This window comes from Diceros bicornis, chromosome 22 (genome assembly GCF_020826845.1).
Source record: "Diceros bicornis minor isolate mBicDic1 chromosome 22, mDicBic1.mat.cur, whole genome shotgun sequence".
In the NCBI taxonomy this organism is placed as follows: Eukaryota; Metazoa; Chordata; class Mammalia; order Perissodactyla; family Rhinocerotidae; genus Diceros; species Diceros bicornis.
Genome location: NC_080761.1, coordinates 25,472,021 through 25,495,931, shown reverse-complemented (window position 1 = coordinate 25,495,931; position 23,911 = coordinate 25,472,021). Strand labels below are relative to the sequence as shown.

The 23,911-nt window shown below is 41.8% G+C and overlaps 1 protein-coding gene across 1 annotated transcript in view; it reads right to left on the bottom strand.

Annotated features, from left to right (window-relative positions):
* Positions 1-900: 900 nt before the first annotated feature.
* Positions 901-23,911, bottom strand: part of DMRT1 (doublesex and mab-3 related transcription factor 1) — a 103,119-nt gene continuing 80,108 nt past the window's right edge. The window contains exon 5 of the mRNA XM_058565306.1: positions 901-1,611. Within this exon, the coding sequence (XP_058421289.1) occupies positions 1,457-1,611 (155 nt within the window). The 3' untranslated portion in view covers positions 901-1,456. The remainder of the gene's footprint in view (positions 1,612-23,911) is intronic.

The following is a 23,911-nucleotide window of genomic DNA, read 5'->3' as shown; positions in this document are numbered from 1 at the left end:
CCGTCACATTAGCTACAGCTACAGCCGCCCCGAAGGGCACACGCCTGCAGTAGCAGCAGCCTGACAAGTGTGATAAAATGATCTTCTTTAACTAAACTCGTAAAGCACTGGGCAATAAAACTCAATCTTCTGTAAAATCCAATTAAGTCATTATCTGACTGATTGTATCTTTAATTGAAAACAGAAGTGACAGTAAATTTCTGTGATATATCAGGATCAATCGATACCGCTATACGATTCAGCCCCAAGAAGTGATTTATAATGTCAAACCTATATAGGTAACTCCACATTATTCTCTCTAAAACCACTGGTGGATGAAATTAAGAGTAAGTGCATTTAATAAAAAACAAGATGGTCAGGTTATTGATTACAACAGATGGGGGGTGAAATCAAATAGATGTTTTCAAAGCACAGAGCGAAGAAAATACAAGTAATTTCTTTTTTCCTGTTTAATACCGCTCACCAAATATACACACAAGAAAATTCAGTCATCAATAACATTTTTATTTCAGGTACAGCTGCAACTACACAGAACAATGAATTTTTTTTAGACTAGTTTCATTTCAGGATGGCTTCTGTTACATAAGGAAGTACTCCACAAGCAATTTTTAACAAAATAATGAACTCAGAAATCTAGTAACTTTTAAAGATGTACTTATTTTCAAATCAGATTACAACCTAAGGTTACAAAATAGTTTACATTGCATCCATTTTCTTCCTCTAGTAGAAAGAATGTGTATGATAAACTCTCGTATTATTCTAGAAACAACACCAGGAACTGTGTATTACTGGGGTTACTTTAAATTGTGTTGTTTTCAATTTACCCTTTACAGAAAAGGTAGCGATTCGTAAGGGCTTTAATTTTTTTTTTTCTGAGCAACATGTCATGACATGTTGTCATGTCATGGATTTGGGGAGATGGACTGGGGCTAGGCTTTTCCAACAGCAACACAAACACAGTATGTCCATTTACTCTGACCTTCTGCAGATTTCTAAAATAATCACTAACTTTGCTGTTTTCTTCTCAACGGTCAGGTACTTGGCTAAATTTATATTTTTGCAGTTTTATTAAAATACTAAAATTCAAAAAAATCTAAGGCACCTAAGATTTCATTTTAAAACTAAAAGTAATATCTAATTATAACACATTTAGCTGCAACATACTGCTTGACTTGAGTGAATTATGGTATTTCTTGAAAACAAGTAAACCAGTGTCATAAAAAAATGAGGGACACGACTGTTTAACTCCATGAGCAAAGCACTTAATTCTGGCGGGTGGTAGTCACGGATCCTAAACTATTCCTAATGTGTTTTAGCCTCTGGACTAAGCTCTAAGGAGTGTAAGCGAAACACGTTCTCAACAGTTAAGTCAAGGCAAAATATTAATAACAAACCCTGTGTATAAACAGAATTAGCCTGCTATTCCAAGTGAACGGCCAAAGGCATGGGGCGACGATTACTCGTCCTCCTCGATGACGGGCGTGACCGTGAAGCTGCTGGGCTCTGAGGCAGACTCACATTCGAGCACTCCCTTTGTGCTCTCGTTACTAATAGGAGAGCTGCTGGAGAGGGAAACCAAGCCAGAATCTTGACTGCTGGGCGGCGAGAATACTGGGAAGTGGGGAGAGAGAGGGAGAGGAGTCCGTTAAAAGTGGCTAGTCTTTCTACATGCAGCATTCAATTAGGGGATCCAACAAAGAGGCACTCTGCATTTCTATTCCAAGTTGAAAGTCTTTTTACAAACACTCAAAATCCCCAGCACTTCTTTAGAATAAAAAAATTGTATTTCTGCACAATATATCTATTTAACCAGAGGGGAAAGTTAGGTAGCACAGTTCCAGTTTTATGTTCATTAAAAACAAAAAACAGTCTGCTCCCCTCTCTTTGGGGAAACTATTTCCACCCTTCACTGAGACCCTCCCCTTTATGCGAAGGATGCTAACAGAACTTGTCTTGTCAAGTGACCCATTTGACAAATTACCCCAAGCAAGACTCCACCCTTGTATTTCCACCATTTGACAGGTAACCCTAGTTTTTCAATATATAGCGAGTGAAGGGGACAGCTTATCAACTTTCCTGTTATTTTTCCTGGATGTAGGGGAACAAACACTTGGGAGGGGGTCAGCATACACAACTTTTAAAAACTAAAGAGCAGTAAATAGGAGGGAAACTTTTTAAAAACATAAGAAGTAAAAGAAATTGAATTATACCATACTAAAATATTAGTCAAGTAAAGATTTTAAAAGCAAACTTGTGAACATCAAACTGCACTGGGAAACCGACATTAAATATGAAGGATGCAAAAGTAATAATGTGTGGAACAATTTTTGCAACCTTACAAGCCACAGTAGATACAAAATTTAAGCAAAAGGGTCTCTGACCTTCTTAACCTTAGCCGAGTTCAGATCCACCCCCAGAACTCCCTTCCTGCCTAGTGTGAATGTAATTAAGGGGAAGCTGCAGTGGTAATTTCTCTCCTCATTAACTTCCTGATTGGTTTCAGCCTCAGGATTCTGCCGGGCAGTAGTTTGTCACCAATTCCAAATGGCCAATCGTTAATACTAATGTTTGTGTAACTAACTGCCAGCATCTGCCACGGCTTCTTGTACAACAATAATGGTGAAAGGGTACATTAGTGCTCCTGTGTTAATTCAGCTTGTGTTCATCAATAGGGAAATCTATGATGTAATTAGCAAAATGCATTGGGAGCTGAGTGCTGAAGTCATTTGTAGAGAACTAAATCATAGTAGGAGCTGTACTGGGTCCTGATGTGTTTGCCATCAATACTTATTATGTTTGGAATTTAATAAGGTATATTACCATGCTGAAAAGAGACCTTTTTACAAGAGAACACTATTTACGCTTGTTATGGATTTGGAAAAGGTTTGCTGAAGCCAGTGGAACCACACAGAAATAAAAGAACAGAGCTGGGATTTAAGAAGCGGACCTTTAACCACACCACTGGACCAAATTATTTCAGAAAGCCCCTTTCTTTTAATGTGACATATGGATGGACAGACAGACAGATGGATAGTTTTGTCCAGCTACCTCAATATCCAATAAGGAAAGGCATGATCTGAAAGCTTAGTAAGTGAATAAATTTGAAAAACAATTTAGGCAATTTCCTGACAAGCAATTTCTTTTGATATTGATAATATTTGTTTAGTAACTGAAATAAAAAGCAAGGGTAATAGTTTAAAGCTTTTTTTTTTTTTAAAAAAGAGCCATTAAATAGTACTTTATAGATGTCAAAAAAGCATGCACATGAATATATAAATACATAGTGGCAACCAAAAAAAACTGGGAACCTATGAAATCTGAAGCCTTCATTTTATTGCAATTCATAAAGGCTTCTTACTAAATTTGCATTGTTATATAGATTTGAAATTCCCTGCAAATCCAAGATGATTTATGAATTGTGTTACATGCACAAGGATGTTGTATATACACAGAAATGTTTTCCAAAGGTGGTAGACTTTGCTCTGACATCTTGTTACCATACACAGATCTGGAGAGCCTACTAAGAGCCAACCCAAGAGACTGTGAGTTAATCTGCCTACCCCCATCCCCACCTCAAACCAGTGACAGAAGTTCCTCTATAGAGAAGGGATAGGGAAGGGAGTGAACATTTACTGACTACTTTCCTGTATGCCACATACTTTAATCAGGTATTTAATCCTCAAACCATTCACTGAGAGAATTATTCTCTCCATTTGACAGAGGGGACCCTGTGGAAGCTACCAAGGGCAGTGTGGCACTGGTCAGCCCGACCCTCTGGCTTGCTTCTGTCCCTGCACCATCCCACTCTTGGGTGCCACATTTAGTCCCTGGCCACTGACCCTTCCTAATCTCTGTATGAGTTTAAGGAGGCAAAATAACTGAGCCTTGTGAGACTAATGCAGAGGCTGTAAAGGAATAGGTAAGTGTTCTTCTGACATATTCTGAACCCTGGGCCTGCCTTCTTCCTTCAGTTAGCAGCTGACCTAGAAGACACCCCCGACCCCAGCCACCCACCTCCCACTCCCCATTTAGCTGACTTGGGACTGAAAGAGGCAGGGGCGGGAATTCTGCAAAACAAAGGAATTTGGGGATGACTCCCTTTTGCTCTCACTTGCCTAGTGCGTATTTTCTTGGACAGTGTTCCTGTGACTTGGGGCTACAAAGACATGCAGACTGTGTCACCTGCACGGACTAGGGAGGCTCCCAGCATACTTAATGCATGACTGCACTCCAGAGAAGATGCAAATAAATGAACTCAACCTGTTTTGAAAAATACCTGTATTTTTTAAAGCGTTTCTCCACTCAAAATTTAAATCCATGTTATTTTTACTTTTGTTCAAGGCTTAGCATTGTCTCTGAATAATGGGCTGTTGAGGTTAGAGATGGTATCTGTTTAACTCATTGTGTGTAGCACCTCATAAAAGTAGTTCCAAGTGCATTCAAGATTTCATAAGTGCTTATCTTAGTGACTAATGTCCAAAATCTATTTTACTACCATCCTTAAAGGCACCCCTTCCATTTTAATATAGCTTTACTGAACTTTGTCAGGGGAAAGAGTAATAATTGATTATTGTAAATCATTTTTTACCAATTCAAAAGTCAAAATTACCCTTTTTGCTTTTTAAGTTGATTTTAATGAGCCCTGCCTGCACAAGGCTAATTTCAACTCAAAAGGTTCCTGTTAATTATTTTGTAAAAATGCTAATGCCCAGTGTTGGTAGGACTGTGAGGAAAGATACGCTGTTGGTAGCACTAGAAACTGGCTCAATCTTTCTGGACAGCAATCTAGTGACATGTAATAAGAACCATAAAACTGTTCATACCCTCTGACCTGGTAATTCCACTCTGGGGAATAAGCCCAAAGAAAGAAAGAATAATTGGTCCAGAGATGCTCAACACACCACTATTTGCATCAGTGAAGATGTTAGCGCTTTGCTCCCGTGCTAAGGGGGTGGGAGTGGGGATGAGGGCAGCTGTGTTGGGGTTGGGGGGCAGGAAGCATTCACAGGCAATAAACAATCAGGATTATGCTACCCTGTAATTATCGACAGGCTCCCAGCACTTACAGAAATGGACGAAATGACTTCTGGAGACGGAAGTAGAGACTGAAAAGCAAGAAAAAGAAAAAAAAAGAAAAACGTGCCCAATCTGATCTTTTTTCGTGTTACAATGAAAGGTGGGTAAACTGCCAAGGCTGACCCTTGTTTGAACCAGCGAGCCCAGTATCTGTTTTCTCTCTAATAGCCTATTTGTCTACAGAAGCTGGAGTCTGTCTTTATTATTATTTAAAAACAAACAAAAAACCTTACACATAATCACTTTTACCCATGCTGGAAAAAAAAAGAAACTTTCAATGATTTCAGTAATCCCCTCTAACAATCAGTATTCTTTTTTGGAAAATATTATATACTGCCCCCCAAAAAATCTCTCTAAAAAACAAAACAAAAACCTCTAACTGCTAAATCTTTTCACATTGCAAAGACCCCTGACTTTTAACTTGAATGATCTGTTGGAAGTCAATGGACTGGAACGAATAATTCTCTTCCAGTGATGTGAGAAAACAGGATATTCATGCCGGAGAAAAAAAAATTTTTTTCTTCCTCTATATGTTAAATACTATTAAATTCCCACTGGGAAACCATTTAAAAATAAAAACGCAAGTAGCATTCTTCAACTGTTAGCAGGTCTTCACCTAGATGCTGACAGGAAGAAAACAAAAGTGCTGGCCTCTTGGGTTTCCTAGAGTTTGCAGGCGTAAGAGTTGATGAAAATTTCTTAAACAACAAATTCTTCCGCTTCGTGATAATCATGGTGTTTGGAAATAAAATCATGTCCAATCAATACCACTTAGCAGATATTTAATGTTTCACAATAGAACTCTTTTCCAGAGTGGAACTGCTGCCCTTCTCACTAACATTTAAAATAATTAGGATTATCTGAGCCGTCCGAAGCTTGGCAGGTTCGGTTTGTACTTTCAAACAGCGTTAATTCTTGGCACTCAGAACAAGGGATGAAAGGTAAAGATATGAATGGAGATCTTTATTCAACCTGATCTATCGCGGATTAGCTCATTCTTTTCCAGTTCATGCCTGCACTCTAGTTAAGAGGAAGGCTGAGCTGTAACTGATGTAATGAGAAACCACAAGCTGAGAAAAAACAGCCCTTTATTAATCTCCCCCATTTACGATATATTTACTAAAAAAATAATAATCTTTGAAACAATTAAATGTCTTTTTTCCACCTAAGTGTAATCAAAGAGTAGTGACAAGAGAGGGGCTGTTTAGAATTATGCCTTCCTTGAATATATATCTTAATTGTCAGTTCTAAAATCTAACACCAATTTTGAGAGGGGCCAGCTCTGCACTTTGCATATTGTAGAGAGAAGTGGACGAGCCACAGCAAATGAGAGTTCCTGCAGATGGATCACGTCCATTATCAGTGCTTCCTCCTTGATACAACCATCACAACCTTTGTCATGCGAACTGCCATTTTTAAAAACTAAGTGAACTTAACAGAAAGTACATATTGTGCAATATCAACAGTATGTCTTTCCCTCTAAATTTTTTGTATAACATGTATACACAATTCACAAAATAATTCACAAAATAATACTAGAACAACGTTTTAATTCTCAAAATAAACAGAAGCCTATCAAGCGTGCTTCTGTGGCGCGTTGGAGAGAGCGGTGGCCTGGGAGTCTGTGGACCTGAGCTCACAGCCAGGCCCAGCCGTGCTGCACACTAGCCATGCTAACTGCCTGAAAAACTAAGGGATATGCACTGAACCTACTCCCTTACCCACCTACAGAGCTCAGCATAAAGGGAAGAATCCTTTTTTGTTTGTTTTAATGTAGTACACAAAAAGGGAAAAGAGAGAAGGGACACCATTCAGCCTTCCATCCAACCTGGGACGCAGGCAGAATCGTCTCAGGGCCAGGCATTCCTCCTCCACCCCCACCCCCTGCACAACAGACCCTCCCGGACTACAGCATGGCAGCTTATGAAGCCCCGAGTTCTTTGTTTATTTCATAGAGGGGGCCACCAAAACCAACTCGAATCTCAAAGCAAGCCCATGAATGAGCAATGTGTCCATGACAGCAGCCCGACCCAGACAGGGGCTCAGCACCCTCAAAGAACCTCCTCACTCCTCCCCTCCCGAAAACCTCCTGCCCATCAGCCGTGGTGATGCTCCTGGCTGCTCCCTCATCCCCAAACTGTCACCATCAGTGGTGGAAACTTTTCTCTCACTGACTTATTTCTTCCTGAACCTTTTCCAAAGTGAGCAAGTGTGTACACAAGCAGTTAACTCATTATTATTGGCTCAATTCACTTGTTTCATCCAGGGAGGCAGCATTTGGTGACACACACAATCTAAACATTAAAAGATCCTCTAATTAACTGTGTTTTAACTAAAATATACTCAGTCTCAAAACCTAAACATAGCGTGGCTTTTACTGCTCTTTGGTAACAGCATCCTGAGGTAAATCCTCACATTGGCTAACTCTGCTCCATTTTCCTCTTCAGTGAAATAACCACAAAGCAGACTTTGAAGAAATCCCCTAGACTACTTGGGCAATGGACTTAAGCATCCTGAGCCTCAGTCTCCCCATCTGTGAAATGAGGCTAATAACAGGTTGTTGTGATAATTACTGAGTACATATTAGTTTCCTTACTTTCTTTGTCCGGAGTCTAAGTCTCAATGTCTTAAAGTTAGAAGATTCTTGCTTTTGAAAGTGCCAGAATTCAATCAGGATTTAATACAAGGTAAATTCACTTCAGGCCACACATACATGTGCTTTTTGGGAAAGCCAGGGAACAGGAATACATGGTGACTTCATTTTGGGTCTACGTAATAGCCAGAGTGTCACATCCAACCTATTCCTCACTCGGATGACAGGTCCCTCGTTACAAAGCTCTGCCTTTTTCATTTTTTTGGGGGGGGGGCACATTTAGAAGATGGCTGGTGTCAAGTCAAAATGAAACAGCAGAATGTCTGTGGACATACTTTATAAACCATACAAAAAAAGTGTTATTATTCAATGACCAAGCCCTTCAGACAGCAGTATTTGGAAGCAGGCAGCTTCTCTTGTTTTTGAGCCTAAGTTGTCCTAAAAGTTGGCAACTATGGGAACTCCAGGCATGGGCTTCTACCTTCTACTTCCAAAAGAAGTAGGGGTATCCTCAGTTCCTAACATAGAATTGCCAGATACCTGGAGCCCGGACTGAGTGAGGCTTGCTGGGCACCAGAGCTGCCCCTCAGTCAAAATGCAACAGAGCAGAGAGGCCAGCCCAATGACGTAGTGGTTAAACTCACGCACTATGCTTTGGCAGCCTGGGGTTCACAGGTTCGGATCCTGGGTGCAGACTTACACACCACTCATCAAGCCATACAAAATAGAGGAAGATTGGCAACAAATGTTAGCTCAGGGACAATCTTCCTCACCACACACACACACAAAAAAATGCAGCAGAGCACAGCTAGGGTTAGGTATATGGGCTCTGGAGGTGGACCATCACGTACTATCTGAAGACCCCAAACAAGCCCTTAACCTCTTCATGCCTCAGTTCCCCCATCTGTAAAATGGAAACAGAGTAGACGGTTCTACAAAAAGCGTTGAGGCTCCATTCAGCCCAACGCAGGTGAAAAACCCACATTACAATTGTGCACAGCCTCACAATTTGGTCACCCACACGTGTGGCCTGGCGACTGCAGCACCTCCATGCTGGATGCTGTCCAAACTAAGCCCTGTTCCTAGCATCACTCCCCAGCCTCTATCCTCCTCTCCTCTGCCCTCGTCTATACCCATTCCTGCCCTGCCGCATCTTTCTTGAGCGCTTGAGGGGCTAGCAGTCAGAAAAGCGGGCTGTTGCTCCTGGTCCAGCTTCTCGTCTCCGGGGAGGCAGACTGTTTTACCACCATGTAAGTGCTCTGATGGGGGCAGGTGTCCTGCTCCCGGTCGGGCTCTGCTCATTCTGGAGGGTCCATCAGGTTGTGCCAAGCCCAGCTCCAAAGAGTGGCCATCTGAGAATCAGTGTGGAAGGACCATGAGCTCTGTCATCAGACACTAGCACCCCAATAAACACCTTTGAGTCTCAGTTTCTTCCATTGTTTATGTATCTCACAAAGTTGCTTTGAGGATCGAGGAGAGGATATATAACAAAACAGTTTGTAAACGTGAACACTGGATACACTTGTCAGTCATTATGTTCTCTGCCTCTTCTCCTCTGGCATGAGTCTGTGCACTCATCCAGGAAAGAAGTATGAATTAGTCTCTGTACTCCACTGTCTGAGACAAGACCAAGAAATTACTCAGATTTTTATTACACATTGATTGGGAAACAAAAACAAAGAATTAGTGACAACACATTCAAACATTCCCGAATGTTCTCAGACAAGTTTCAATTCTGATGTCCAGGGCAAGGTGACTTTTACTGATCCTACTTTACACACCAAAAGACTGAAAGTTAAGATGAATTCCGAACTGAAACCCGAGCCTCTTATTTTGTGCTTTTTACAGCATCGTGCACAGGCCTTCAGTTACACACAACATTTCCTGAGGCTGGGCCAACAGGTGAGAAGACTTGGCTGGACTACAGCGGAGAGCTATGAGAACCACCTCGTGGCAGACATAGGAAGAGAGTCTACAAGGTAAAAGACAGCACCTGGCAAACTGAAATGAAGCTCAGAACATCTACCATACATGCTCTAGCACAGTGCAGTGCACACAGTAGGTGTTTAATAGTGGAGGAATGAGTGGGAAAGAACATGGGATTTAGTTTTCACAAGACATGCAGCCACCACAAAACAGGGCTGACCCACACATTAGCAAAGAGAGTCTCAAGTCTAAAACCAGTTTTGAGGACTTTAAAGTGCAAGAATTTATTTAGTTCCGTCTGTTTTATTGCACAGAGATTCTATGCAAAGCCTGGGCCCTGAGGCAAAGAGAAAAGCCGCCTCAGACACACCCTGGTACACGTGGAAGAACCGTGATCTCAGCCCGGGCAGAGGCCGAAGAGCTTGGCTCTTAATGAGCACCCAGAACCAAGTTCCTGCGGCACTGCAATGCAAACGAGGGCTCAAGCCCACGTACCGCGAGCCGTGCCTGCGTGGTCACACGAGCAGCTGCATTTGAAAACAGAATTTAAATACCTACGTGATCATCTCGGAAACTAAGGCAGACCAGGCAAAGAAGATGCTCTACAAGTCATCCCTGGAATAGATTTCCCATTTGATTCTGGGACACCTGTTTTAACAAAAGGAATCAAACCCATAAAGCAGGCTGCAGCATTTGCCATCCTAGAAACTGGGTTGGCTCTGTCCAGATATTTTGCAACCAGAGAAACTTTTAAAGTAGCCTTGCAGAGAATTTTCTTCACCCTGAGAAGAAAGAATCACAGATGCTTCAACCTTAAAGGAGAATATAAAATGGAAATCTCAACCTTGACGGGCATCTTGTTGAGGCTCAGAAAAAGGATTCAAGTTTTGGAGGAACAGCACTGCCAGGAGTGCTGGTCACAGTGAGAGTGAACCCTGCCTTCTAACTGAGGGCCGGAAATCAGCTCGGTTTCCGGCTAATCTGCCAGGCTGCGGTCAGCCTTTCACTCTGGAATTACATCACCTCCGAGCAAACACGCTGTTAAACAAAACGTATAAGATGTGCAGCTTGAGCTATGTAGGTTTTAGGAAGTTTTTCACTTAAAAATATTCTGAGACTTTGCAATTGAAAGAGTATAAGAGAAAGTTCATGAGCTATTTTCTCGAGTAAAATTTGTATAAAATTTGCAGCTTATACTTTGAAATAAATATTGTGCCCCAACTGATATGCTAGTGGCAGGGTAGAGAATTGTGTCAGGTATATTATTTTACCTTTACTACCAGGAGACTCAGTCTTCTCCAAGGAGCAAATACAAAACACCATCAGCACTGGCCATCATACTATGCCAACTCTTCCTTCTCTGTCTTTCTAACTAGCATTATAAGAAATTTAAGACTAGTAATTACAGTCATGCGTCGCTCAACGATGGGCTACATTCCGAGAAACGCGTTGTTAGGAGATTTCATCCTTGTGCAAACATCATAGAGTGCACTTACACAAACCTAGGTGGTAGAGCCTACTACACACCTAGGCTATATGGTACTAATCTTATGGGACCACCGTCCTATAGGTGGTCTGTCATTGACCAAAATGTGGTTATGCAGCGTTTGACTGTATTGATATTTTTCTCTGGTACAGAAGGTAGCAAACACCAGCACACATCTAAATAAAACATATACCAGAGGAAATCAATCAGGACAGAAAATTCCAGGCATCTCCAGACAGGAGAATACATGCCTACTCAGAGCTGTACAAGTTATTTTACCACCTGAATACAACACAGCCATCACGGATGGATAAGGTAGTTCAGATTACAGGAGCAAGAAAACACTCTTTTGGAATGGTTCCCATTAAGGGTGAACAGAAATAAGAAAATAACAGCACAAACTATACATTTTTCCAAAAGAATATTTCCACACTTTGCATAAGACCACAACAACTAAAAAAATTTAATATATGTATTTCTTACAATATTTTATTTAAAATGCTGTCTGTTCCCTTAGCCCCCAAGAAAGGACTTCCACCCTAAAGCGGTTCATCTGTAGGTGCTATAAGGCATTCAGGAGATGTGACTGCACGTCCCCTCTCCAGGTGTTTATGATTTTTTTAAATTGTTTCAGGAGAGAAAAGCTCATGTTTGAACAAGTATTTTAGTTTGCCTTCAAGAAAAGTTTTCCCTTTTCTCCCCAAATGCATCCCGTCTGAAGCCAAACTTAACTGTAGCCTTTCTTTAAGGGCTTCTCAGAATGACCATGGATGGTCTCTGGGTGAGAAACTCCTGGACAGGGCCTGCGGGCGCTGGTCAGCCGAGATCAGCTCTGGACTCAAGGAAGGACCCTAATGCTGGCAGCTACTTAGCAAAGCATGAGACAAATTTTTATTTAACTCTTCCTTCCACTGGTCAACAAACTGGTTTCTCTTTCAGGGTTTACTTCTCTGTTTTTAATTTTTTTATTGTGGTAAAATACACATAACAAAATATACCATTCTAACCATTTTTTAAGGGTACAACTCAGTGGTATTAAGTATACTCACAATGTCGTGCAACCATCACCACCTGCCATCTCCAGAATTTTTTCACCTTCCCAAACTGAAACTCTATACCTATTAAATAATAACTCCTCATTCCCTCCTCCCCCAGCCCCTGGTAACCACCCTTCTACTTTCTGTCTCTATGAATTTGACTACTCTAGGAACCCTATAAAAGTGGAATCATACAGTATTTGTCTTTTTGTGACTGGCATATTTCACTTAGCATAATGTCCTCAAGGTTCATCCATGTTGTAGCATTGGCAGTATTTCTTTCCTTTTTTCAGGCTGAATAATATTCCATTCTATATATACACCACATTCTGTTTACCCATTCATTTATTTAGGACATATGGGTTGTGTCTGCCTTTGGCTAATGCTGATGTGAACACTGGTGTTCAAATATCTGTTCAAGTCCCTGTTTTCAATTCTTTCATGTATATACCCAGAAATGGAATTGCTGGATTATATGGTAATTCTATTTTTAATTTTTTGAGGAACCACCATACAGTTTTCCACATCAGCTACACCATTTGACATTCCCACTAGCAATGCACAAGGGTTTCAATTTCTCCACATCCTCAGGAACACTTGTTATTTTCTGGTTTTGTTTTTTTTAATAATGGCCATCCTAATGGGTGTGAAGTGCCAGATTTAGTTTTTGATCTTTTTCTATTAATCCTTTCCTCCATTTCTTCCCACTCTTCCCCAACCCTGACCTACTGTCCCATCTCTATTTTACTACCACCAAACTTAACTGAAGACTCAGCCTCACCGTCACTCGCCGGGTTATGCCTGGAAAACTGGCAGCTGTCTTATTCCCCGAAAAATTTTCTCGAGGTCACCCATGACCTGCTGATCACCAAAGCCAAGGGCCTGTTCTGGTCTTTTCCTTCTTCCCTCAGGAGCACTGGACACTTGACCATGCCCTCTTCCCTCCATCTTCCTCTGTCACCCCCCCCCCCAGGCTTTCTCCCCTCCTCTGACCATCTCTTCTCTAACCCCTACCCTAAGCACAGACTCTCTCCAAACTACTTGACTTGGTCCTTTCTTGTCACACGAGCTTTAAATATCATCCTCCTTGCAAATGACTTCACAATTTATGTCTCTTGCCCTGATTTCTCACTGAGAACTACTTCTGCATTTTAAATATCTGCTCAACATCTCCACCTGGATAAACCTGCAATGTAAACTCACTGTGTTTAACATTGAACCCACCATCTTTTCCTCCAACGGTAAACCTGACCTCCCTCCTGTCTTGGGTCCTGAGCACGCTCACTTCACCTGCTCAGGCTCTGAGACTCCGGCACTATCTTAGGAACCCCCTCCCTCCCTCCCACATCTAAGCAGCTGCTAAGTCCTGCTCTCTTGAACTCCACAGAGCTCTCCCACGTATCTCTCCTTTCCAGTTACCCTGTCCTACTACACTCTAGTCAGAATTACTGCCTTCATTATCTTGTACTTCAGCTGCTAGCATCTGGTTGCACTATCCAGTCTTCTCTCTCTACTTCACTTTACCCACGGTGGCCCATTACGATTCCAGAAGCACGTCTCTAACAAGACATTGGTGGCTTCTGAAAAAGTCCAAACTCACTGGCCTGGTGTTTGAAGAGCACCTCCCAATTTCCCACCTCTCCCCTGCACTTACACCATGTTCCAGACTCACTCCCACTCTTGATCCTCGAACAGATCTTGATTCCCTGCCACTGACACTGAGCTCACGTTGGTCCCACTGTCTCCCAAATCTCCACAGGCCAACACCCAGCTCAAAAGCCAACCTTCCCCGATCTCTCTCAGCAGAAACAACCTCTTCTAACGCCCTGAGTATTCTTGCCTGTACCTTTCTTGAGGCACTATCCCTTTCGCCTTCCTGTCACCTTCCAATATAGAACTAACAATTCTCCCACAGAACAGGATAGATCCATGTCACAATTGTCTTTGAGGCCTTTGGTGGTCACCAGGTAAAAGCCTTACCCATATAAGCACTCAACAAATAGTAGCAGATGAATGAACTCCTGGTCAAAGCAGTGGGTCAAAACCAGCTGATCTGTTTCCCAGACCCTCAGTCAGTCATGACCAGCATACTTTATGAGGATACCTGAAAAGAATGGTGGAGAGGCAGCTATAAGGACAAGAGAGAAGTGACAGCTGCCAGCCCCACATCAAGCAAGGGGCGAGGAAACCTTACAAAGCAGGTGGGGAACCAGCAGAGCTGCAGTACAATAACAGATGTGACAACGAACCTAAACCCTCAAGAAAGGTTCAGCATCCTGAAGGCAAGAAAGAACAGAAACCATTTTATAAACGTCCCTGCCATCAAAGACTGGGAGGCAGGGAACTTTGGCAATCGCAGGAGAAATGATCAGTCATTTAGAAAATTCATTTACGTGAAACAGAGCATTTCTCAGTGATGGCGAGTTAATGAGACATCATGAATCTATTTATAAACCCAGTCCTTAGTCAGACGTAACTTCACTCTGGACACTAACAGAAATACCAGAATGACCGAGGCTGGAAGACTGAAAGGTATATAGACATTTTTTTCTCCATAGTAAAAGAAGCTTATTAAAACAACTACCTTAAAAAACTAGCTAATGTGGATAGATTGCTTTTATTATTGATTGATTGATGACTGACTGAAGATGTGAACAACACAGTAAGTAAGCTTGATTCAGAAGACATACATAGAACTCTGGCCCCAACAATAAGTGAATCCACAGTTTTCACAAGCACACCTGAAACATTAATACAAAATGACCATGGACTAGTCTACAAAGCGAGTCTCCACAAATTTCAAAGATGTATATCTTTCAAACCTTTGAAGCCTTGGAGATTTAAGTCTGTAGTCTATCAGAATAACTACTAAGAAAAAACCTCTCAGCTTTAAAAAATGATAAACAAGAGGAATATAAATTTCACTGACTCTGACTAACCAACAGGCCAGCATTTGGTCACAATATAATTGATTTCACCCTTAATGCTACTGTTGAAAGTATTTAAATGCCCAGGCACTGACTCCAACCCACACACTCCTCCTCGAGCCCACATTCCAAGTAGATCAGGTATTTTCACACTTGGTTCATCTTCAGTGAAGACTGTAATTAAATCTTTAATTTGAAAACAAGAGTGGAAGTCCAGCACCCCTGCATTATTGGCTGCCCTCGAGGCTCAGAGCAAAGAGCAATCAAATAACAAATGGCGACCTCAGCTCCTTCAAGCTTAAGTAATCTGCTAATTTCAGAAGGTACCAGCTCATCTCAAAAGTGACCACTTTACACATGGAAATGCTTTCCACAGTTATCTGCAAGCTTTCTGGGAATCAGAAACATTATTTAAATTGCATAAACTGTCAAGTTTATGTGCTGCCTGGTCTTTTGATTACACCATAATTTTTAAAGCATAAATTTCAGAACCGCTTTATTTCATGTCCAAAGTGTTGGAAGAGGCCTCTTAGGGAGCTGAGTGATCTCAGGACCATGATGACCACTGCTGGTCTTCTTTACTTCTTAATCTACCTCCAGAACTAGCTAAAACTCCTCTTGAGCATGAAAGAAGGCAGTGTGGTGCTACTTGGTTACTTAATTCACGGAATATTTATTAAGCATCTGCTCTGTGCCCAGCACTGTTGTAGACACAGGGACAGCTGTAAATAAAACAAGTCTCTGTTCTCATAAGGAAAATGCCGGGGACACTTAGAATCAGAGACACCTGGGACCAGATTTTGGCTGGGTCGCTTACTAGTAATGTGACCATGGGCAATAATTTAACAACTCTGAACCTCAATTCCTCATCCGTTAATGGAAAAGTATGTCAAAGGCTGTTGTAATTAAAAATAAAATATACCAAGTATTCAATCGACATCAGTTCCTTCCTCTATTTGTCCCTTTCCATAATAAGAGAGCAGACAAGTGCTTCAAATGTACCCCAAATCAAAGAGGCAAAATCAAGAAGATGATGTTTCTTCTCAATTATTCTTTGCTTCTCCCTCACTCTTTGCACTTCTTTTCTGTTCTTAGGTATCCTCTGTTCCCTCATCCTCTCCCCTGGTCTCCCCTCTGCCAAATTATACCCTACCCCTCCCCTCAACCCACTCCAGAAACAGCTCTATTCTTTCAGTATACCGCCTGGAGCTCCTGATGAAAAGCATCCATTAAACTAATTCGCCCAAGAGGTAAATGCACGCTGCATACGCTAACCCTCTTGTTGATAGTTTCATTTCAAAGAGGCGGCTTCTAGACATTGCAGAGATGTCATCTTTGGGGGCAGGGCAAATTTCTAAAGTATTGCCTATACCACTCAGTATACAGAATGCACTGCTATCAGTGGGTAAATCCTCGAGTTTCACTTTTAATATGTCAGGTTTTCATAGTTTACAGAAAGACGCATTCTTGCTGAGTGAGGTTCTGGTCCATGCCTGGTCTGCATCCCCACCTAGAATGGAGTCAAAGAGAATCTCAAGCTGATAATCAGCTTCCCTTTCACTCTGCCTTCCAGGAGCTTAATTAGAATGTAGTCCTACGGCTAACCAGAAAACAACTGGTATTTAAAGAATAGAAATTACAAGATAGTTATTTTCCACTAACAATAACTCATGTTTTCTAGTGCTTCAATGAGGCTCCAGAATTCTAATGAAGTATTTGTCAGAGCATTGAATAAAATGAACTTTTAATTATTTTTGTTAGGAAATATTGCTAGTTATAACACTAAACCAGATAAAATTGAGAAAAAAGGAAAAAGACACAAATATTAGCATTAGCTAACAAAGGTGCCTGATAGTTAGGGGGGAAAATTTTTTATAATGCTAAACCAAGGTCAAACATTTACATGAAAAGTACTTAGAACCCTCTGTGTCAAAACAAACTATCAAATAATGAAGGATTAATTTGCTTTAATAAACATATTATTTTTGTAGTAACAAAAAGTGATCTAAAAAGACAGGAAGCAAGATAACAGGAAATGAAAGACAACAGAGGCCACTGCTGGAAGCCCAGCTCTCCTCTCTTGAACTGGAGCTGGTAAGTGCTAACTGAGGTAAGCAGGCTTGTGAAATGAGGCTCAGCCCACATTATTTATTAGCATAATTATTAATAATAATCACTATCATTCCTTGAGCCCCAATCATGTTCCAGGTACCGTAGTTTACTTATCATCTTCACAAAAATGCTTTGGGGAGGTGGGTGTTAATATCCTCATTTGACAGATTTTAAAAACTGAGGCTCAGAGAGGGTGATTAGTTAACATCCAAGGTCACACAAGTGCTGAGGGTCAGAGCCAGAATCTGGACTCGGGACTTGACCCTGGACTGCCCACCACTAGGCCACAGGATACTGCAGTAGGTTTGCTGGTTTGACTCCTCCTGCTGCCTAGCTGAGATGACCCAGGGGGCCCTCTGCCATGAGCTTTCCTCTTCTGCACATTCACTAAGTTGCTGCCTGATTTCCTCTCCAGAAAGCCATGGTGATGCTGCAAAAAGACAGCTTTGAAGTCCAAGGCATCACCCAAATTGTAGGTTTGGCTTCTGAAAAATGACTCCAGGAAAGTAGCTACCCAAGGGACCCCATTTCCCACATCTTTTTTTTTTTGGTGAGGAAGATTGGCCCTGAGCTAACATCTGCTGCCAATCCTCCTCTCTTTGCTGAGGAAGATAGTCCCTGAGCTAACATCTCGGTCAGTCTTCCTCTATTTTGTATATGGGACACTGCCACGGCATGGCTTGATGAGAGGTGTAAGACTGTGCCCTGGATCTGAACCTGTGAACCCCGGGCGTCTGAAGCGGAGTGCGCAAACTTAACCAATACGCCACTGGACCAGCCCCTCCCACATCTTTTAAATTGACTTTCCAAGCAGAAGAGACTTCAGGAATCCATCATGTGATTTGGTGGTGAAGGGTTTGGGGCAATTTATCTGTTTGCTGCCTATCAGATCGTGGGTGTTTCAGAAAATAAAGTAGGGGTCACTTGGCAGAACCCTGCATTCTCTTCAAAAGCAACCTCTTGCTGCAGAGCCTTCTGAACCCCAAACCAGCAGAGGAGAGATGGTCTATCGTGGGCCAGCAGGGAGGCAGCCAGGGGCCATGGAGAGGATGCTGACTCTACCAAGACTTCTGAGCATCTGAACCGTAGGATCTGAGCATTTGAGAGGTACCAGACACGGAGGTGTCAAAAGAGTGTTCAAGGGATCTTATTTTTCCCAAGTTACATGTGCCTGGGGAGAAGAGAGGAAAGGGGGACAAAGACCCTTCCTAATGTAAGAGCTTTGCTGCTCCCTTCACCTGATTTAAGATAATGATGACGTGCTTTGTTCAGCAAAGCACACATCTGAAGGAGAGCAGGGACAGGGGGTGGGTGGGCACCAAGGCGGGATCCACCCCCAGGCCTCAAGCTCACCGCCACATTCCCCAAGTACAAAGAGGCACCAGGGGGCCGAATTCTGGGCAAATCCATGCAGGTGAGTTTTCAGAGTAGATAACTAATTACCCAATTCCACCTCATATGACCTTCCATGGAGTCAGGATGGAGACAATGAAAAATGAGCCAATTCACCCCAGCAGGCTCCAGCACCTCCCAGTCAGCAGTATCAAGGGCTCCTGATACATCTAACAGAAATGCCGCGGTGCCTGACCAGAGCCACCAGCGGGAAAACTCTATCAATCAATGAAACTAACACGGAGTCCAGCTCACGCTCAAATCTAAAGCTAGACATCAGGAAACACTTCGTAGGACAATAATAAACTCTCGGACTCCTACAGTATGTCTTTAAGACTATCCTGTCTCTTGAGCAAGTCATCTTTGGGGCCTCAGTTTCCACATCTATAAAGTGAGGGGCTTGAGCTCAATGACTTCTAACTTCTTTCCCAGAACTAAAATTCTTTGTGTTATAATTTCTCATCGTTACGATTTCTCAAATCTCCATTTCTTTCTCTTTCTTTTTTTTTTTTTGTGAGGAAGATTAGCCCTGAGCTAACATCCGTTGCCAATCCTCCTCTTTTTGCTGAGGAAGACTGGCCCTGGGCTAACATTCGTGCCCATCTTCCTCTACTTTATATGGGACACTGCCACAGCGTGGCTTGATAAGCAGTGTGTAGGTCTGCACCCGGGATCTGAACCTGCAAACCCCGGGCTGCCGAAGCAGAGCACACAAACTTAACCACTATGCCGGGGTCGGCCCCACAAATCTCCATTTCTTTTAAATTCTAAAGGTTTAAGTGCCCACTCAAAGTCAGAATTGAGTAAAAACAGAGCTGGGTAATTCAGCATCAAGTGATTACTTCCAAATCAAGAAATTAAGACCTTTTCTTCTCTAAGAGAGACTTTGTTTTCTGTCAATCAATGGACCAAGTTCTTTCCCATCACTGGGATTTAGCCACTAAAAGGAAGGTTCAATTCCTCCATCTTTGTGCTGCTGTAGAAAAGTAGCTTTAGATGATGTGTCACAGCCTCTGCCTCAGAATCAAACGCTGGTCGTGTTATGATGACTTGGTGGAAATCAGATCATTAGCTGACTTCTCATAACGAATTTCCTAACACTACTGGTTCTTCAGTATCTTCATCAGCTCAGTCGATGAATCCAGTCTTCGGCGGAGTGTCAATGCCTCTTGTGTGTGAATCTCAACTACTGTCCACTGTGACCCCGAAGACCTGGACGCATCCCCATCAGCACAGAGAGGACACATCCCTGAACTCCTACAAAGGAGGCAGCACGTTTTTAGCCACACTGAAAACACAGTTGTCACCACGCTATGTCAACAAGAAAGCAGGTAGAATCACCTTTTTCTTTCTGTTTTCTGGGCTGTCTTCTTTTAGACTGGATCTTCTGGTAATGAAAAAGCAGCTACAAGAGATGAAAATCACTAGGGTCTTTGCAAGCACTTCTGCTTGTATAAGAGCTGGTGTTTTTATGTGGAGATGGATTGGGATTGAGGGCAAGCTGACTGTTAGACAGAGATGGACTATGCCTGAGAGGCTTGTCTTGTGACCTGTGACCTGCTCTTGTACTTTTCTTGCAGGGAGAGGAGGAAGCAGTGGTGGACGACCTGGCATTTCAGGCACTGCCCAGATGCTGGATGGGGGCACCTCCCTTACTGCCAGGCCACTCAAGAGGTACTCTGGCTCTCTGAGGGAAAGACTCCATTTTCTACTTTTTTTCACAATGATATATATAAACACATATATCATCATGCATGTTCAACTCTGATTGCTTGCTTTTTTTTTTTTTGGAGGAAGATTGGCCCTGAGCTAATATCTGTTGCCAATCTTCCTTAATATCTGTTGCCAATCTTCCTCTTTTTCTTTTTTCTCCCCAAAGCCCCAGTACATGGCTGTATATCCTAGTTGTGGGTCCTTCTAGTTCCTCTATGTGGGACGCCACCTCTGCATGGCTTGATGAGCAGTGAGTAGGTCCGCACCCAGGATCCGAACCGGCGAACCCCAGGCCACCAAAGAGGAATGTGTGAACCTAACCACTACGCCACAGGGCCAGCCCCTGGAAAGACTCCATTTTCCACCCACTAGACAGACAAAAATGTAGATGTTCCATAATAGGGGCTGGCCCCGTGGCTTAGCGGTTAAGTGCGTGCGCTCCACTACTGGCGGCCCGGGTTCGCCACCAACGCACCGCTTCTCCAGCCATGCTGAGGCCGCGTCCCACATACAGCAACTAGAAGGATGTGCAACTATGACATACAACTATCTACTGGGACTTTGGGGAGAAAAAAAGGAGGAAGATTGGCAATACATGTTAGCTCAGAGCCGGTCTTCCTCAGCAAAAAGAGGAGGATTAGCATGGACGTTAGCTCAGGGCTGATCTTCCTCACAAAAAAAACATAATATCACACTATCAAAGGTTTGGGGAAAGTGGTACCTTCAGACACTGCTGCTAGGAATGTAAACTGGTACAGCCAGTTGTGGGATTAATTTGGCAGGATTTAATACAATCTAAAATGTAGGCTTTGTTTGAAATGCCCTTTCTTTGCATTTCCCCAGAAAAACACCAGCACGTGTGTACGACGAGACTGCAGCATTTGTATAAAACAACACGATTGTCAATAAATGAGGAAATTAACCAATAAACTATGATCCATCCACACTGTGGAATAGTATGTGTCAGTTAAAAAGAATAAAGCAGACCTAAATGTGCTAACATGAAAGATCTCTAAGACCAACTGTTCATTGAAAAAAAGTAGATCTGAGCAACAATATCTTCACTATGACCCCTCTTATGTTAAAAAGCCAAGCAAACCATGTATTTCTACAGAAACATGTATCTGCATGTGATTTCACAGCAAAAAGTCTGAAACATTAAGAGTTTAGCTCTTGAGACAACTGTTAAAATAAATAAAACGAGGGAAAAGTAGGCCATATCATACTACGTACATCAAGATTACAACTAGTAAAAAAAAATGTATGTGTATTTAAAAAAAAAACACCTTGTCAGGAATTACAGAGAAAACAAAAACAGCAGTCTTCCGCTCATCTAAGAAAAAATAAAGTTATTTAATGGTACGTTTAGAAACATGTTCTGAAAAGCCACAGTTTTCCAAAGTTATTTTTAACTACTCACTTTTAAATCTCTGACTTAAAAGGTACTTTCTAGATGAATAAAGTACAAAAGATAACTGTATAGCAAGTTTCATCTTGATGGAAGTATGAAACGGCTGATTGCAAACTACTATGAAAGAAAAAAATTAACTACAATCTAGTTATATTGTTAATATGAACCACTTTATTTTGATTTTTGAAAATGCTACTTTGCAAAAGGTCTATCTTGCTGATAAAATTTGCAGTGGATTTCATTATTAGGTCTGATTTATACAGCAGGTCTTTAACAGAGGTCTGGACAATTCCTTAGGTTAAGTTAGTCATTTTGGGATGTGTACTTTAGGTAACTAGATTTACTAAATTGTCTTTTTTAACTTAGTAAGTAGTCATGCACCTTCCAAAGCAAACAACTGACAATTAGAAAATACACTGTAACGTCTACGTTTGAAATATTATTTTTGAAATTGAATAGTAATATTTATAACACATAGCCTGTTATTATAAGCATGTGATATCATAATGGGGGCACAAATATAGTATTTGGAATAAAGCCAAATTTAAAGCACTTCTAAAACCAAGATGCTTGAATCAAGCTTGGCCCCATGTACACAAAAGAGGTGGTTACTTATAAAAGAGTCATTTGAGATGCCGAGGACAAGAGATTCTGTCCTCCAAATATGCCTGTCACCTAAAGACCAAAATATCTGAAATTCCACCATTAAAGATTAATTTCTTCAGAATAAAGACCAATGTCCTTTTAAAATGCAAAGAATCAGGAAGACTAAGACATAAAATCAATATTATTTTACCATGTTATTTATCAAATTGTTTTTTTCTCAAAAGAGGGAGAGGCAAGAGGGGAGCTGGGTAACGGAAGTAAGAAAAAGTCCTATGTGTGTATGTGCCCTTATTGTGTCAGGATACGGGAAGAGAAATGACGGAAGTCCAACCCTACTAATTACTCCATTTCTTTCCTGGAATTGGTCCTGCCTGGAACATTTTCAACTGCAATCTTTCTAAGGATTTTGGCAGGCACAAAAGCACTCAGGAGCGTACAATTAAGATCACGGACTGCCTGAAAAACTGACCAGAGTAACTACAATTTATTGAGCACTAACCATGTGGCATATGCAGTGCCAAGCCCTTTACATACATTACTTCACTTAATTCACACTAAAAAAACTTAATTAGGGGCCAGCCCTGTGGTGCAGTGGTTAAGTTTGGTGCACTCTGCTTCAGAGGCCTGGGGTTCACGAGTTTGGATCCCGGGCACAGACCTACACTACTCATCAGCCATGCTGCGGCAGTGTCCCACATACAAAATAGAGGAAGACTGGCATAGATGTAAGCTCAGGGCTAATCCTCCTCAAGCAAAAAAAGAAAGATTAGCAACAGATGTTAGCTAAGAGCAAATCTTCCTCACCAAAAAAAAACCTTAATGAAATGCATACTATCAACCTCCAACAACAGATGGAAAAACTAAGGTTCAGAGAGAGGAAGACACTTGCCCAAGGTCATGTGGAGAAGTGACAACCCAGGTCTGGGAGACACCAAACTCAACGCTCTGAACCATTAAGCAATGGTGCCTCACCCTCCCCCAAAAATACAAAGGAAAATACAGAAATTTGACCAGGAATCAGTGCTTAAGCCCCAAAGCCAACCACATTCTCTGAAGGGTCATTCATATCTCTAAATTCATCTTTTCTTTAAATAGATATATTTTGGTTAAGAAAGGTGAAAACAGCTTCTTTCCCATGGTTGTTTTTCTGCCTTTCTTGCCAAAATAAATCTTCTCTAGAATGGAGTACTTCATCAGTAAATTGGAATCTGCTGGCAAATCTTCCACACATTATTCTCAATCAATCCTCCCAGGCCCTCTTCCCCTGGCTGATGCTCCCAGATGAATAGAAAGTCCATTTAGCAGTGGACCATATATCCCATCATCCCAATGACTTTTGGACTTTAAGGAAATAAAAATAATTCACGCTACCCAAAATCAAGGACATATGTGTTGGGTGGCTATGTGTTACTTTCATGGAAAACAGAGTTGGGTAAAAGCACTGTCGTGTGTGAGTTCAAATGATATTCCTATAAATAGACTGTACGGATGCCTCTGATGCCAGACTCACATCCTCTTGGCAACACCTCTGTGTAAGCTTCAACTCACCTCCCTGGGACAGCATCTTGCATCAAGAGTGGACCATGGATCACTCAGCTTCTGCCCCAGGGCTTCTCTGATGCCACAGACAGT